At 34.8% G+C, this 13,637-nt stretch overlaps 1 protein-coding gene across 1 annotated transcript in view; it reads right to left on the bottom strand.

Moving 5' to 3' along the window:
- FBXO11 (F-box protein 11) overlaps positions 1 to 13,637 on the bottom strand; it is an 84,755-nt gene that overhangs the window by 1,343 nt on the left and 69,775 nt on the right. Inside the window, exons 12-22 of the mRNA XM_058684183.1 lie at positions 9,209 to 9,426; positions 7,925 to 8,010; positions 6,974 to 7,068; positions 5,863 to 5,985; positions 5,690 to 5,775; positions 4,617 to 4,693; positions 4,384 to 4,527; positions 1,970 to 2,080; positions 1,196 to 1,303; positions 780 to 888; positions 68 to 166 (exon numbers count right to left, since the gene is read on the bottom strand). Coding sequence (XP_058540166.1) covers positions 68 to 166; positions 780 to 888; positions 1,196 to 1,303; positions 1,970 to 2,080; positions 4,384 to 4,527; positions 4,617 to 4,693; positions 5,690 to 5,775; positions 5,863 to 5,985; positions 6,974 to 7,068; positions 7,925 to 8,010; positions 9,209 to 9,426 — 1,256 coding nt within the window. The remainder of the gene's footprint in view (positions 1 to 67; positions 167 to 779; positions 889 to 1,195; positions 1,304 to 1,969; positions 2,081 to 4,383; positions 4,528 to 4,616; positions 4,694 to 5,689; positions 5,776 to 5,862; positions 5,986 to 6,973; positions 7,069 to 7,924; positions 8,011 to 9,208; positions 9,427 to 13,637) is intronic.

Here is a 13,637-nt window from a genome sequence, read left to right as displayed (position 1 = left end):
AACCCAAAAATTAGGAAAGTGAGGGGGAAAATAAGTGGGTAATAGAGCAAGTAAGTGTGCTACATACCTATCATGTCTAATAAATTCTACATCATGTCCCTGATGGCACTTCTTAATGCAGTTCACACATATGGCATTTCGATCTGTGGTGTTACAAGTGTGACATCTAAAAAGCAAAAGCTCACATTATTTTTCTTGAACATGAGATTTCCTCAAAACATGGTATTTCACCCTATGACCTTTGGTTTACAAGAAAAGAGGACCAAAACCATTTTGTGGCCCCATGCCACATTAATTCTGCAAAAGGACTTAAATGTAATAAGTGAATCTCCTGTGTCTTCTGAGAAAAGCCATTGATTTGCAATTTAACCTATCAAAGTCTGTATTGAATCAACTTGGGGGAGAAGGGAGTCAAAAACCACTCAGTGACTACGGTATATGGAACACTTAATGACAGCTTTACTTTGAAACTCCTAGGCAAACAAATAAGCATTGTGTTCCATCTTTCTAGTGATAGGAATAGTTACTGCAGTATTGTATTTTCATATTTATGGTCCCCAACATACAATCCTCAAGTAGACTGACCACAGAACTCAATGTGGACAAATATAAAGTTCGCAGTTATATTTTCTTTCCATTGGCAAATACCCCATTTCCTCTGCCTTAAGAGAAAGAGATCTAAAAATGTTAGGTATTGCCAGTTTAGAAAACACACACACACAGAAAAAGAAAAATCACGAACTCCCCCTTTCCAAGACTCAAGTAATTTAGAAATATACCTGTAGAAATCATGCATGGGATAGCTGGTATAACTTGATATTTTATATAAACATTGGCCTCTACTAACAGCCTTTTCTATGGCATCTTGATTGTTCATTATTTTGTTGTCTGTAATAAAAGAAAAAAATAAGTAAAATTCTAGAGGACAAAGACAAAATATAGAAGACTTAAGATAAAAATAGTCTATTTTAAAGAAGAGTCACTTTTTAAGATCTTTAAAGAAGGCTAGCCAATTGAGTAAAACACCTTAAAGGATTTTCCTTGTGTAAGAGATTCCAACTGTTTAGAACAACCTGAAACTTAGAAAATAGGTCTTGATAGACTGACAAAGCAGTCAAATACCAATGGCTTCTGATACCATTATTTTTTCATGGCGTATTTTCTATATTTATAGGCAGGGCAGACTCCAACATACCTTTCATTGTCACATTAACACCAGATGCTAAAAATAAGCCTCCAAACCGGTTGTTAAAAATCTGATTGCCTTCTAGTGTTGCAGTCGCATGATTTGTAATTTCAATACCTGAAGTAAAATTTACAAACAGTAGATACATCATCACATTATACAGTTTCCTAAAAGAAACCTGCAATACAGCAAATAAAAACTAACAAGTGTATTAACTCTTAATATCTAAAGAATAAGATGAAATGTTAGAGTCCTTCCTTGAGAATAACACTTATTTTCCACTGTTACTAGTCCACTCTCCTTGCCAAAGTGAGCAATGCTACAGATGGTTCATAACTTACTACTTTCTTTGCAAACTAAGAAGAGGATAAATGCTCAGAAGTATGGTGAGGTAGCCATTAGTTATACACATAAAGAAAAAAGGAGCTGAATGGTTATTTGGGATAAAAATAATTGTCCTCTTCATTGGCAAAAAGTTGAAATATATGCGTAATACTTTGTGAAGCCAGAGGGCTTGAATTTGTCTGTAGTACAAGCCTGCATTCTATCCCAAATAATGTTTCATAATTACTACCGGACATTAATAGAGACATTTCTTAAAAGTTGGGCTTAGAGTAGGAGAATCCAGAACTTGGATTGGGTACTCTAATAAGCGATTGTAAATTGATAGGCATTCAGCCACTTTTGTAATACAATTTACACCTTTAGTTATAAAGCAAAAGAGAATAGACTAAAAAACACTTTATAGAAAACAAGCTACAGGTAACAAAAGAAAATACAAACCTGCAGCAAATCCATCAAATATTCTGTTTTTCCTTAAGACTGGATGACTATTAGTGCTGATGAGAACACCTGCTTGAGCATTCCTGAAAATGTCATTTTCTTCAAGGAGACCTATAATAAAATATTTCCTCAGATTAAGACTAATGCACACAAGTTTTACTAGGTGTTTTGGTGGTATTTAAGTATTCTTTTAGTTTCTTATTAATTGCATTGTATAAAATTCACAGGACTAACTTTTCAGCTGAAAGGAAAGTTTATTAGTAATTCAAAAGAATGTAAGACTTAACTGAAAATTGCCATGTAACCATACTGACATAACTGGAAATCCCATGGTAGCAGGAACCATGTGCAGTTCATTCACCATTGCATCCCCAGTGGCTGGCACATAGTTTTTCTCACAAAAATACTGAATTAAAATTAATTCCTTTTAAATGTTTCTGGAACCTCTGCAGCACCCTGTTTTCATTCAAGCCCTGATTATTTCTGGCCATTACTATAATAATCATTATTTGACCAATTTCTTTTACTCCAGTCTCTTTTGCTGTTATTTTTCCCAGTGACCTACAGCTTTATCACATACCTCTCTGCTTAAAAAGTATTTTCAGAATAAAGTTTAAAATTAAGTTGCCATTTAAAGCCTTTCAAAATATTCCCCAACCTATTCTGTCTTCCTACATTACCTATGCTTTGAATATGCTATACGTTTTTATCTCTAATGCTATGGTTTGTATTATTTCCTCATTCCGGAATGTCCTACTCTCTTTCTTCCTAATGTCACATCCTCTGGAAGATTTTTAGTTTCTCTCCATCAAATTTATTATTCTCTCTTCTGGGAGTATAACATAATGATCGATAGTGAGCTGAGGAATTATTAGACTTTTGGTCTTCAAACACTGATTTCACCTCCTCCTAGCTCTGAGTAGGTAAATTACTTACCTACTCTTTGTCTCCATGTCCTTATCTGTAAAATGGGAATGGGAATAATGGCACCTACCATATAGGGTTATAATGGGGATCACATGAATTAATATATGTAAAAGTACACAGCACTAAATAAATATTAAGCTATATTACTCCTATAAAACCTATTTATGTATAGACAATTATTAGTTGTGTACTAGTGTTTCTCTGCTCCCTGAAGACGTGAAACATGGTTTTTATTTCTGTAGACATTTGACCCATCTGTGGTATTTCAGTCTTGACCTTAAATTGCTTCAAGTCCCTATCTGTAATTTTGCTTTTGCTAAGATCCAGTCTGAATTCCATGTACAAAGTCTCTTAAGATTTGGGCCCTGCCTCTTTTCTAGGCTCACCTTTCAGTACCTCTTTGTCTTACTAAACCACTTTGTTTCTTCTAGTTGTTTTAATGTGCCATTAGACTATAAACTTTCTGGATGTAGTACTGTTTTTATTTAGCATTGTATCTTTAGCATCGGTATCACAGTTGTTAGTACATGAGTATTCAGTTAATATGTACAGAACAAATGAAACTGAAATAAGTATGCTTTCTACACCTGGAATGACCTCCCCACCCCATTGACCTGTGAATACTTATTTTTCAAGGCACAGCTCAAGAGTGATTTTACTCCATGAACCTTTTCTCAACACCTTACAAATAAAACCATCCACTGTATTGTGTTTCCTCGTTATACCTTGTAAATACTCCTATCAGATATGTTACTTTATTACTAAATTCTAAGCTCCTTCAGAGTCTCTGTCATTAATGGAATCATCACTGCTTGGCTGTAGTAGTAAACTTTGTTGACTGGTATGTTGTAGCAATAACTAGCTATCCTGTATAAGATATGTACAGTGCTGGGTTACTGGCATTTCAGGAATGATGATAAATTTGCATTTGACATTCTCCCCTAGTCTCTCTCTATAAGCAACATGCATTTGCAAGGGGCAGGGACTGTGGAACTTTTGCCTCAATGCAAAATGAGCTGACCTTTATGTATACAAAACCAGGCATGCCTGCTGGGCTTCATTAATTCCATTCTCCAACACAGTTGTAAACAGTTACAAAGCAGTATTTCTTTACTACAGACATTTTCATATATTTACAGACCCAATTAATTTCTCATCTAGTTATGTAACTGGACTTTGAGGTTTATTATAATCCTATCACTATTCTAAATATTAAGTCCAGAGAGAGGATGTAAACAAATTCTACCTTAAAAAAGCCTAACAACTGGCATAGTCAAGAAGACTACAAAAGAAAAAAAAAATTATGTTAACATTTGTCTCCTTTACCTCTAGGCACTAATCTCTTAAACCATCTCAAGACCTGATAAATAAACTTGAGATTCACTCATTTATAACATATTAATTGGTAATGTCACTAATCATTAAAGATATGGAAGAAGAATAACAAAAAACTTGGTTTTTTACTAATGCAAAATTAACAACGATACCTCGACCCCCATTAAATATACAGATGCCACCATCTCTTCCATCATGGATTTTATTTCTTCTTAGTGTAGGATTACTATCTGTCTTAATCCAGACTCCAGCCATTGCATTGTCAAATATTTCATTGTCTTCTATACAGCCTAGACCTACAAGTGTAAAAATGTAGGTTATGTTATTTGGAAAGTATATTTTAAAGGCAATTAGCATTGAGAAAAAGATGAAAGATTAAACGTACCAGAATTATAAACAAGAATTCCACCATTCTGTCCTCCCCAAATTTTGTTACGTCTAATTTTGGGGTTGCTTCCAGTCCTATGGATACAATAGAAAATAATGCCACTTAAATTGCTTCTACTCCCAGGGTACCAGGGTGGCTCAGTCAGTCAAAGCATTCGACTTCGGCTCAGGTCTTGATCTTGTGGTTCATGAGTTTGAGCCTTGTGTTGGGCTCTGTGCTGATAGCTTGGAGCCTGGAGCCTCCTTCGGATTCTGTGTGTCCCCCTCTCTCTGCCCCTCCCCCACTCACATTGTGCGTGTGTGTGTGTGCCCGCGCGCGTGTGTCTCAAAAATAAAAACGTTAAAAAAGAAATTGCTTTTACTCTCTTATCCATGTTATGTGAGGTAACAGTGGAAAAATTCATACTAATCACAGTAAGAATAAATATAACAATGGCATCCTTCCAAAATGCTCTGAGAAAATTTATTGGTAAAGACACTGATTTAATTTTGCCTAATTCTATTTACTATAGAATACACTTAGTTATAGATTATATTACTACTATACAGTCTCCTAATAATATACAAACTAAACTGAGGGAAGTTAGATTAAACGACTATTACTGCATGCTCCCCTCATATATAAAATGAAGGGCTGAATTTAAGTACTATTACAGTTTTTAAAACTGTTAAAATACAGGAAAGAGGGATTTAAAAAACTATTAATTTTACAGAAATAGTGTAAAAAAAGAAGCTCCCATCTACTGAGTGCCTACACCATGCCAGGTATAGTTCATAAGTGTTTTTATACAGCCTTCCACTTTTCCAAGTATGATGGAGTACACTGGCAACTACAACCATTACACTGGAGAACAGAGGAAATGTGCACTTATGGCAGGCATATGTGCCACTGGCCACCATCTTCAAGTTGTTCAAGATAAGTTATATTCTGACAATTAAAGCTGAGCATGTGATAAGAGAGAGTGAATATATATATGGAGGAATAAAGACTGAGCATTAAATAACAAGTTCTACATGCCCCACATACTCCCACCCAACTTCTTCCCGAAAGCAAAATGTGAAAATGTTTACCTTATCTGAACCCCTGAATACATATGATTATAGATATCATTGTCCTCTAGCACTCCATGTCCATTGTCATAAAAATAAACACCAACCTAAAATTTAAAAAAATTATTTTTCAAATGACAAGAAAGTGTTTACCAACAATGTGTTTCCCAAATAAGAGTCCAAAATAATTTTACCTGCTTCCCACTATGTATCCTGTTTCTTCTCAGTACTGGAGTGCTGCCAGTTGTCACCCAGACCCCAGCCAGAGTATTACTATAAACTTCATTCTCTTCTATTACTCCTTGTCCTTTCTCATGCTAAATAAAATTTATTACAATAAATTACAATACATATCTTTTAGAAACATTACAATATATATATACATATATATCTTCTAGAAATAGTTTATATTCCCCCTTTAAAGACAGTTATCATAAAAAAAATCTCAATTTTTATTTTTTAATCTGGTTAAAGAGGTAATGATTACATTGTTTTTATGTAGTCTCTACACGAATTTAAGCTCCAGAAGTTTATATACTGTTATGTGGTTTTGTACTTTTAAATCTATTATAGAAAGAGTAGTAGCATTCAATTTTCTTCAGCAAAAAAGCTTATCTTTCGTTTAGTAAGTTAATAGTTATTTCAAATTTATTAACTGATGAAATAATTCAAAAAAAGGTCTTAGGTTACTAAAATTTTTGAGAAGATTTAAGATACGGACATTTCTAGAACTGAAAATAAAAATTAGAGTCACACCTAGCATTACACAAGGACCTTTCTAAAACTTCCTGCATTTTCTCACTTGAATCGGTTGTAATAGTTTGAGACACCATGGTAACAGAAGACATAGGACTAATATATATTTTTACAATTTTGTAAGATGCTCAATTATGTTTCAACATAAATTCAAATGAGAAAATGGCTTTTCAAAAAATATTCAAAAAGATTCAAGTCTAGGGGCACCTGACTGGCTCGCTCAGAAGAGCATGCAACTCTTGATTTTTTTAGGGTCATGAACCTCATGCTGGGGGGGGGGGGGGGCAGAGATTTCTTAAATAGATAAAACTTTAAAAAATTAGTAAGAAGATACTTCTATGCCTAAATTCAGTCAGTTGACTGAATTTTACAGAACACTACCCACACTATAAAAGTAAGTTATTCATATATACTGGCAGAAAGAACAAGAGTCTTATTGTATAAATATTAAAGAGAGTCATAAATTCATACTCTACAAGTTGAATGTGGCCTACCCCTTCTCTCTTGGTTTTAATGCATGGCATTCTAGAACTATATTCATTAACTTACCACATAAATCCCACCATGCTGGCCATCATGAATTTTGTTATGTCGAACAATTGGACAACTGTTTGTCCTAATCTGAATTCCTGCTAGTGCATTGCCTATTTAAAAATAAAAGTTACAATGTCAACATAAGGAGCCTAGTGCAACACAGTAAGAGTTTTGCATTACACAATAGTTAAACATTTTTACAATTTTAGGAAAAGCATTAGTCTGTGAATATGTCATATTCAGAAAGATATTTGTGGGCCATGAACATTAAAAAAAACGAAGGGAACCAGGAGTATAAAAAGAAAAACTGTAGGCAGTATGGGTATAATGGTTAAGAGTAGAGACTCAGAAGTCAGGCTGCCAAATTTTGAATCCCAGGAATTCTACCTTCCTGTGTGACTGTAAGATACTTAACCTCATCATACCTTTGTTTCCTGATCAGTAAGTGGGGATATTTAATAGTGTCTACTTCACAGGGTTGATGTGAATATTATATGACTTAATTCAGGTAAGGTGTTCAGAATAATGCCTGAAACTAAGTAAGCTTTATGTTAAGTATTAGCAAAAGACAAAGCCCAGGAACATATCAGTGTCTGGCATACAGACACCTAATAATGGTTTGCTGAATTAATATCTCAAAAAGTTTTAATGAGGAGTATTTTCCTTTTATAGTTAGTACCAAAGTTAATGAAGTGAATCTAAGGAAACTGTAGATACTTCTGAGACTAAGGTCATATTTATATTTTCATCACTGATAATCTGGCATAGTGATTGGTACACAGTGGGTACTCAGTAAATGTTAAGTGAATAATGACTATTAAGTAAATAGATATCAGAAATAATCTTGAGAGTTTAAAGAAACTGGATCAATTATCCTATTTGGATGGTTTCAAAGTGGTCCACTGTGTTAATGTCAAGAAGAAAGGCCAAGCTCCAAGACTGTATACAGCAAAACCACATGCTTACCATAAATGTCATTTCCTTCAATAAGGCCTCGTCCATCACCAAAGATGTAAACTCCCCCTTGATTTCCATTAAATATAGAATTTCCCCTATAATTAATAAATAATAAAAAATAAACATCTATTCAAACATCTACAAGCTTACTTGTTTTACACAATAAACTGTAAGGCCACTCATAATCATGTGACCTTAAAAAATTATTTATCTTTTAAGGGCCTCAATTTCCTAATCTGTAAAATGAGGGACTCAGATTAGATGATTTCTAAATTCCCTTGCAGTTCTTTCTAAGACCTAAAGCTTAGAAGAGCCTCCTGGTATTTGAGACAAAATAACATTCTTTTTTTCCCCAAAATATTTATTTTGAGAGAGCATGGGTACACACAAGCAGGGGTGGGGGGGGGGAGGTGGGAGAGAAAGGGGGGGGGGAGGGAGGAAGGGTGGGAGGGAGAGAATCCCAAGCAGGCTCTGCTCTGTCAGCGCAGAGCTGATGTGGGGTTTGATCCCATGAACCCCGAGATCATGACCTGAGACGAAATCAAAAGTTGGACGCTTATTAACTGACCAAGCCACCCAGGCACCCCCAAAATAACATTCTTAAAAATCCCCCCTCAAAATAGCTAACACAATGAGAAGAACTGTTTTTTAGCTGATCTGGAAACGTTTGCTGAATATTAACAAGATGGAAATCCCATAATCTACTTTCATAAAGCCAGCAGAAAATAAAACTTGGCAATTAAAAATAAATTATCATTGATCAAATTATAATAGTTCTGTTCTACAGTCTTAGTCAATGCCTTTCAGAATGTATCTGTTTGTTTCCTTACTGTGGCCAGAGGGAGTGGTAGGAACTATTAAAGGAAAGTTTTGACTTTTTGTTATTCTTGGACTCTCTGTCCAAGAATCTTTGAGATAGCTACTTTCCTGATTTATGCTACCTGCTCTCAGACAAAAAGAGAAGACAAGATCATTCAGGTTCCAAGAGAAAGTTCATGGCTCTACGTACCCATTTATAATGCAGTTTGATAGATTTAAAATAAAAATCTCAGCATTTGCAATTGTTCATAAAATATTATTAATGCATGGCTTAGATCACTAAAAAACGAACACCCTAAAATAAAAGCAATTGTTATGCTCATTCAGATGCATAGACATTTACTAGGAAAATCTATTTTACAGCAGCCAGGTGTCTAGGAAAAACACTGAGAGTTAAAGCTAAGTATCCTGACTTTTCTTACAACACAAAACAATGTGACAAAGTAATTTCCATCCATAATTACATATAAATACCTTATTGTTGGGTCACTATTTGAGGTAATCCATACACCTGCAAAGTTGTTTGCATAGATTTTATTCTCTATGAATTGTCCTCTTCCTTTCTCATGCACATATATTCCTCCAGTCTGCCCATGATGAATTTCACATCGAACCACCGTGGGGTTAGCATAGGCTTTTACTTCAAAGCCTGCTATTCTGTTTCTGTGTATGTTGCAACTTTCAAAGTAACCCTGAAAAACACAGAAATTAAACTGTAGGTAAGGCTACCTTCCAAAAAGAAATGACATTAAAAAAATTGACCTTTTTAATGTATACCTCTAAATTAAGTATCAGAAATGTTGAGTAAGAATAAAACACAGATATACACTAAATTTCAAATGATAAACACGAAGAGATTTAAGTATTTTAGTAAAACATAACTACAAATTCTCTAATTAGTCTCAGTATACTCAAAGCCAGGAAAGAAAAATAGGGAAAGATTTATTCAATAAATGCAAATAAACACCATTACCCAATAAATATATAGATCCTTTAACAAAGACTTATTACGTATTAAATAAAATAAATCCTTGTAGTTAAAAATGCCCCAAGAAATCAAATTCTAAAAAGTTGACTTAAGGACATAATCAGAGACAATAAAACCCTTCTGAAGACTTATGTTTATGCTCTACATGCTATCTAAGATAGTATACATTAAATATGATCTCAATTTTATTTCAAGAAAAACTTGAAGAATAAAACAAAAATATGAGGGCATGATTATCTGAGAAGTATTATGGATGACTTTTTGTATCCTTTACACTTCTCTTAGTTTCTTAAATCTTCTGTAACAGACATGCTTATTTTTTTATTTTTTTATTTTTTGGACATGCTTCACTTACTTGTAATGAGAGTCAAAGTTACTGTAATACTGATATCCTAAATTCTAAGATCCAATCAAGAGTAAATAATTAAGAGAAAAAAATAAGACATTCCTAAGATGGCACTTAAACTCCTGGTCTATCTCCCTTCAAAAACTGAAGGTGTTCTCCATTCTTTAAATTCTCTTTAATACCAAGTACTTTCTTATGTTACCTCTAAGTACTGCTTTGTACTACTTCCATATTGGTCATATCCATTTCTAACTGATCATAAGCTCCTATATAGAAATGAATATACTAATTTCTGGTGCAGCTATACAGGACTTCACACACACTAAACACTCAAGTAAGAACTAATTAACTTTCTGCAAAATCTAGTAGAGGCTAAAAACAGGATGTAAATCTGAATAGTTTACTATATATTTAACTCTTTAAGAAGACACACCTCTGATAATAACATTCAGAAGTAGTTTCTGGATTCATTTTCTACAAGTACATACTATCTGTAACTTTGAAAAATAACTTTTTTAAATATGAAAAGCTTCTTTGATTTTATACCAAATAAAAATGGATGTATAATGGATATATATACAGACTATTATGGCAAAACTGAGCATCAAAGAAAAAAACAAGAAATTTAAAGAGTTCAGACCAAATGGACTTAATGTTAGGTTGGAATGAATCCACATTTCTGATGTTTTCATTATTGAGAAAGGAGTTCAATTAGGCTCCTAGTTTCTTTCTGCTGGGAGTTGAATGACTTCTCTGATTGGTAAACTTGGGGAAGAATAAACTGGGTATGCTCATTCAGCTTCACTCTTTTCCTCACAGAAGTGAGCTGCCCTGAGGGAGCATGCCTTCTGCTACTATTCCACAAACAAATCTTAGGACTAAGTGGGTAAGCCTATTTAATTTTGGGGTGCAATTACAACCAGATCCATGTGGTTCTTGTTCTAGGTTGTATTCTCCAACTTAGCTCTTTAAGGGTTAATAAAATGCTATTTCAGCCCCCTTCTGCTACCTCATGGCTTTATTTCTTAATCTGTTCAGAATGTGGCAAGGAAATGTGCTGCTTATTGGGCTTCCATAAAGATTTCAGTAACAGCCCACTGTCATCTACTGACTATACTAAACATACAGTACTGCAAGTATATTTTGCTATGTATTGACTAAACATGATTCAAATGCAGGGATGCTCTTTCTGTTTTCTTTAGGTTTTGATTCTGTATAGTTAAGATAGTCAACTAAAGCAATTTATTTTGTTAAGTTTATTTTTTTACTTTGAGAGAGTGCGAGCACATACGAGTTGGAGAGTGACAGAAAGAAGAGGGAGAGAGAGAGAGAATCCCAAGCAGGCTCCACACCATCAGCACAGAGCCTGATGTAGGGCCTGAACTCACAAACTGTGAGATCATGACCTGAGCTGAAATCAAGAGTTGGACACTTAACCCACTAAGCCACCCAGGCACCCCTAAGATAGTCAACTAGATCCACAAGTTTATTAAGGCAAACAGTAGCCTCCTCTCCTCATTTTCCCTGATCTAATGGCCCCCGTTTCCATTCATTTAGCTGTTTCTTTTTATCTATCTATTTTTTTAAAGTTTATTTATATTGAGAGAGAGAGAGAGAGTGAGCGAGCAAGCGGTCACACAAGCAGGGGAGGGGCAGAGAGAGAGGGAGAGACAGAATCCTAAGCAGGCTTCGCGCCACCAGCACAGATGTTTGGGATTCTGTCTCTCCCTTTCTCTCTGCCCCCTTCCACTTGTGCTCGCTCGCTCTCTCAAAATAAACATTAAAAAAAAAAAACAACCAAAAAACAACTTGTATTGTATCTTCAGCTTGCAGTTTTAGGGATTATCCACTGACTTCCTATTATAGAAGGTAACAATTTAGCTCTTTCTATTTCTATCTCCCATCACACACATTCACACTGTCATTCCAATGTAGTTATATCACAATTTTGGTTAAGATTACTGTGCTACTCAGAGCTGAGCCATAAAGTACAACTACATATTCTTTGCCATACAACTTTTTATTGAAGTTAGTAATTATCTTGTTCTCCTTTGCTTAGGTCTCTAGTGATAATTCTATCCTAAACTTGTGATCAGTTCTTTAAACACTTGAATATATTTATATTCACATCAGATTTATCAATTTATCTTCCTGAACATAAGGTTTTATAATAGGCTCTAAACTGGACTGGCTGCCCTGGTCATAGGCATGCAGTCATTTACAACATTGCAATTTAAAGGTTAAAATGTGTCCTAGGTTTTATCAAAGACGGTGTTTGTAACCTGTATTTTTTGTTTGAGGATAACTTTCAAGAACAGAAAGCAGGAAAAAACATTATTTTCTTTCATACTTTTTTTTTTTAAGTAAACTCTACTCCTAATGTGGGGCTTGAACTCACGACCCTACAGTCAAGAGTCACATGCTCCAGGAGCTGCCCCCCCCACTACATGCTTTGAAAACCAGAAGCCTCTCTATTGCTACAACTGTCATTTTATTACATTCATTACAGAACAATGATTGACTAACTTATAGTTTAATAATTTTACAAAGAAATCTATCTCTTATGGGCTTAAAGGGTTCAGTTAATGTAATTGTGCTTTAAAATACATTTTAATGGGGGGCGCCTGGGTGGCGCAGTCGGTTAAGTGTCCGACTTCAGCCAGGTCACGATCTCGCGGTCCGTGAGTTCGAGCCCCGCGTCAGGCTCTGGGCTGATGGCTCGGAGCCTGGAGCCTGTTTCCGATTCTGTGTCTCCCTCTCTCTCTGCCCCTCCCCCGTTCATGCTCTGTCTCTCTCTGTCCCAAAAATAAATAAAAAAAATAAATAAATAAAAAAAAAAAAATAAAATACATTTTAATGGAATGCATGTTTTAAGAGATGCCTTTAGTGTAAAATAGCCTAATAATACAGAAATGTTAAGTAGGATATAGACAGAATTCTACTTTGCCTTGTAAGATGCAGACCACAAAAACTCCAACATATATGTACAAAACTCCAAAAGCAAGGGTGTTTTGTTGGGACAATCCCCAAAAATCATTTCAAAGATATCAGATTGCTAAGAGCTTCTTCCATATATACATTTCTAAGTTTATTTATTTTGAGAGAGACAGTACAAAGGGGGGTAGGGGCAGAGAGAGAAGAGAGAATTCCAAGCAGGCTCCATGCTGTCAGTGCAGAGCCCAATGCGAGGCTTGAACATGTGAACCATGAGATCATGACCCAAGCCAAAATCAAGAGCTGGATGCTTAACTGACTTGAGCCGCCCAGGGACCCCAAGCTTCTTCCATATATAAAATAAGGGCTTGTTAACTTGATACCACAAGTGTTTCTAAATCCTTGACATACACATTAATATAAATTTTTGAAAATTAACTTTCTATAAAGTTAAAAACTTAACACTGATATAAAAATAAAAGGCGAAGGACTTTTTCATTTAAAATTTTTTGGAAATACAACAGTCTTTATTAAATATGACAAAGTAAAAGGCATTCAAGAATTTCTCTTAAAACTCTCCAAAGAAAACAAGAATGAAAAATAGAGGAAAAAAAGCATGCTATCTTCATTGAAAT

This window comes from Neofelis nebulosa, chromosome 9 (genome assembly GCF_028018385.1).
Source record: "Neofelis nebulosa isolate mNeoNeb1 chromosome 9, mNeoNeb1.pri, whole genome shotgun sequence".
Classification (NCBI taxonomy): domain Eukaryota; kingdom Metazoa; phylum Chordata; class Mammalia; order Carnivora; family Felidae; genus Neofelis; species Neofelis nebulosa.
This window is presented reverse-complemented; position numbering and strand designations above follow the sequence as displayed.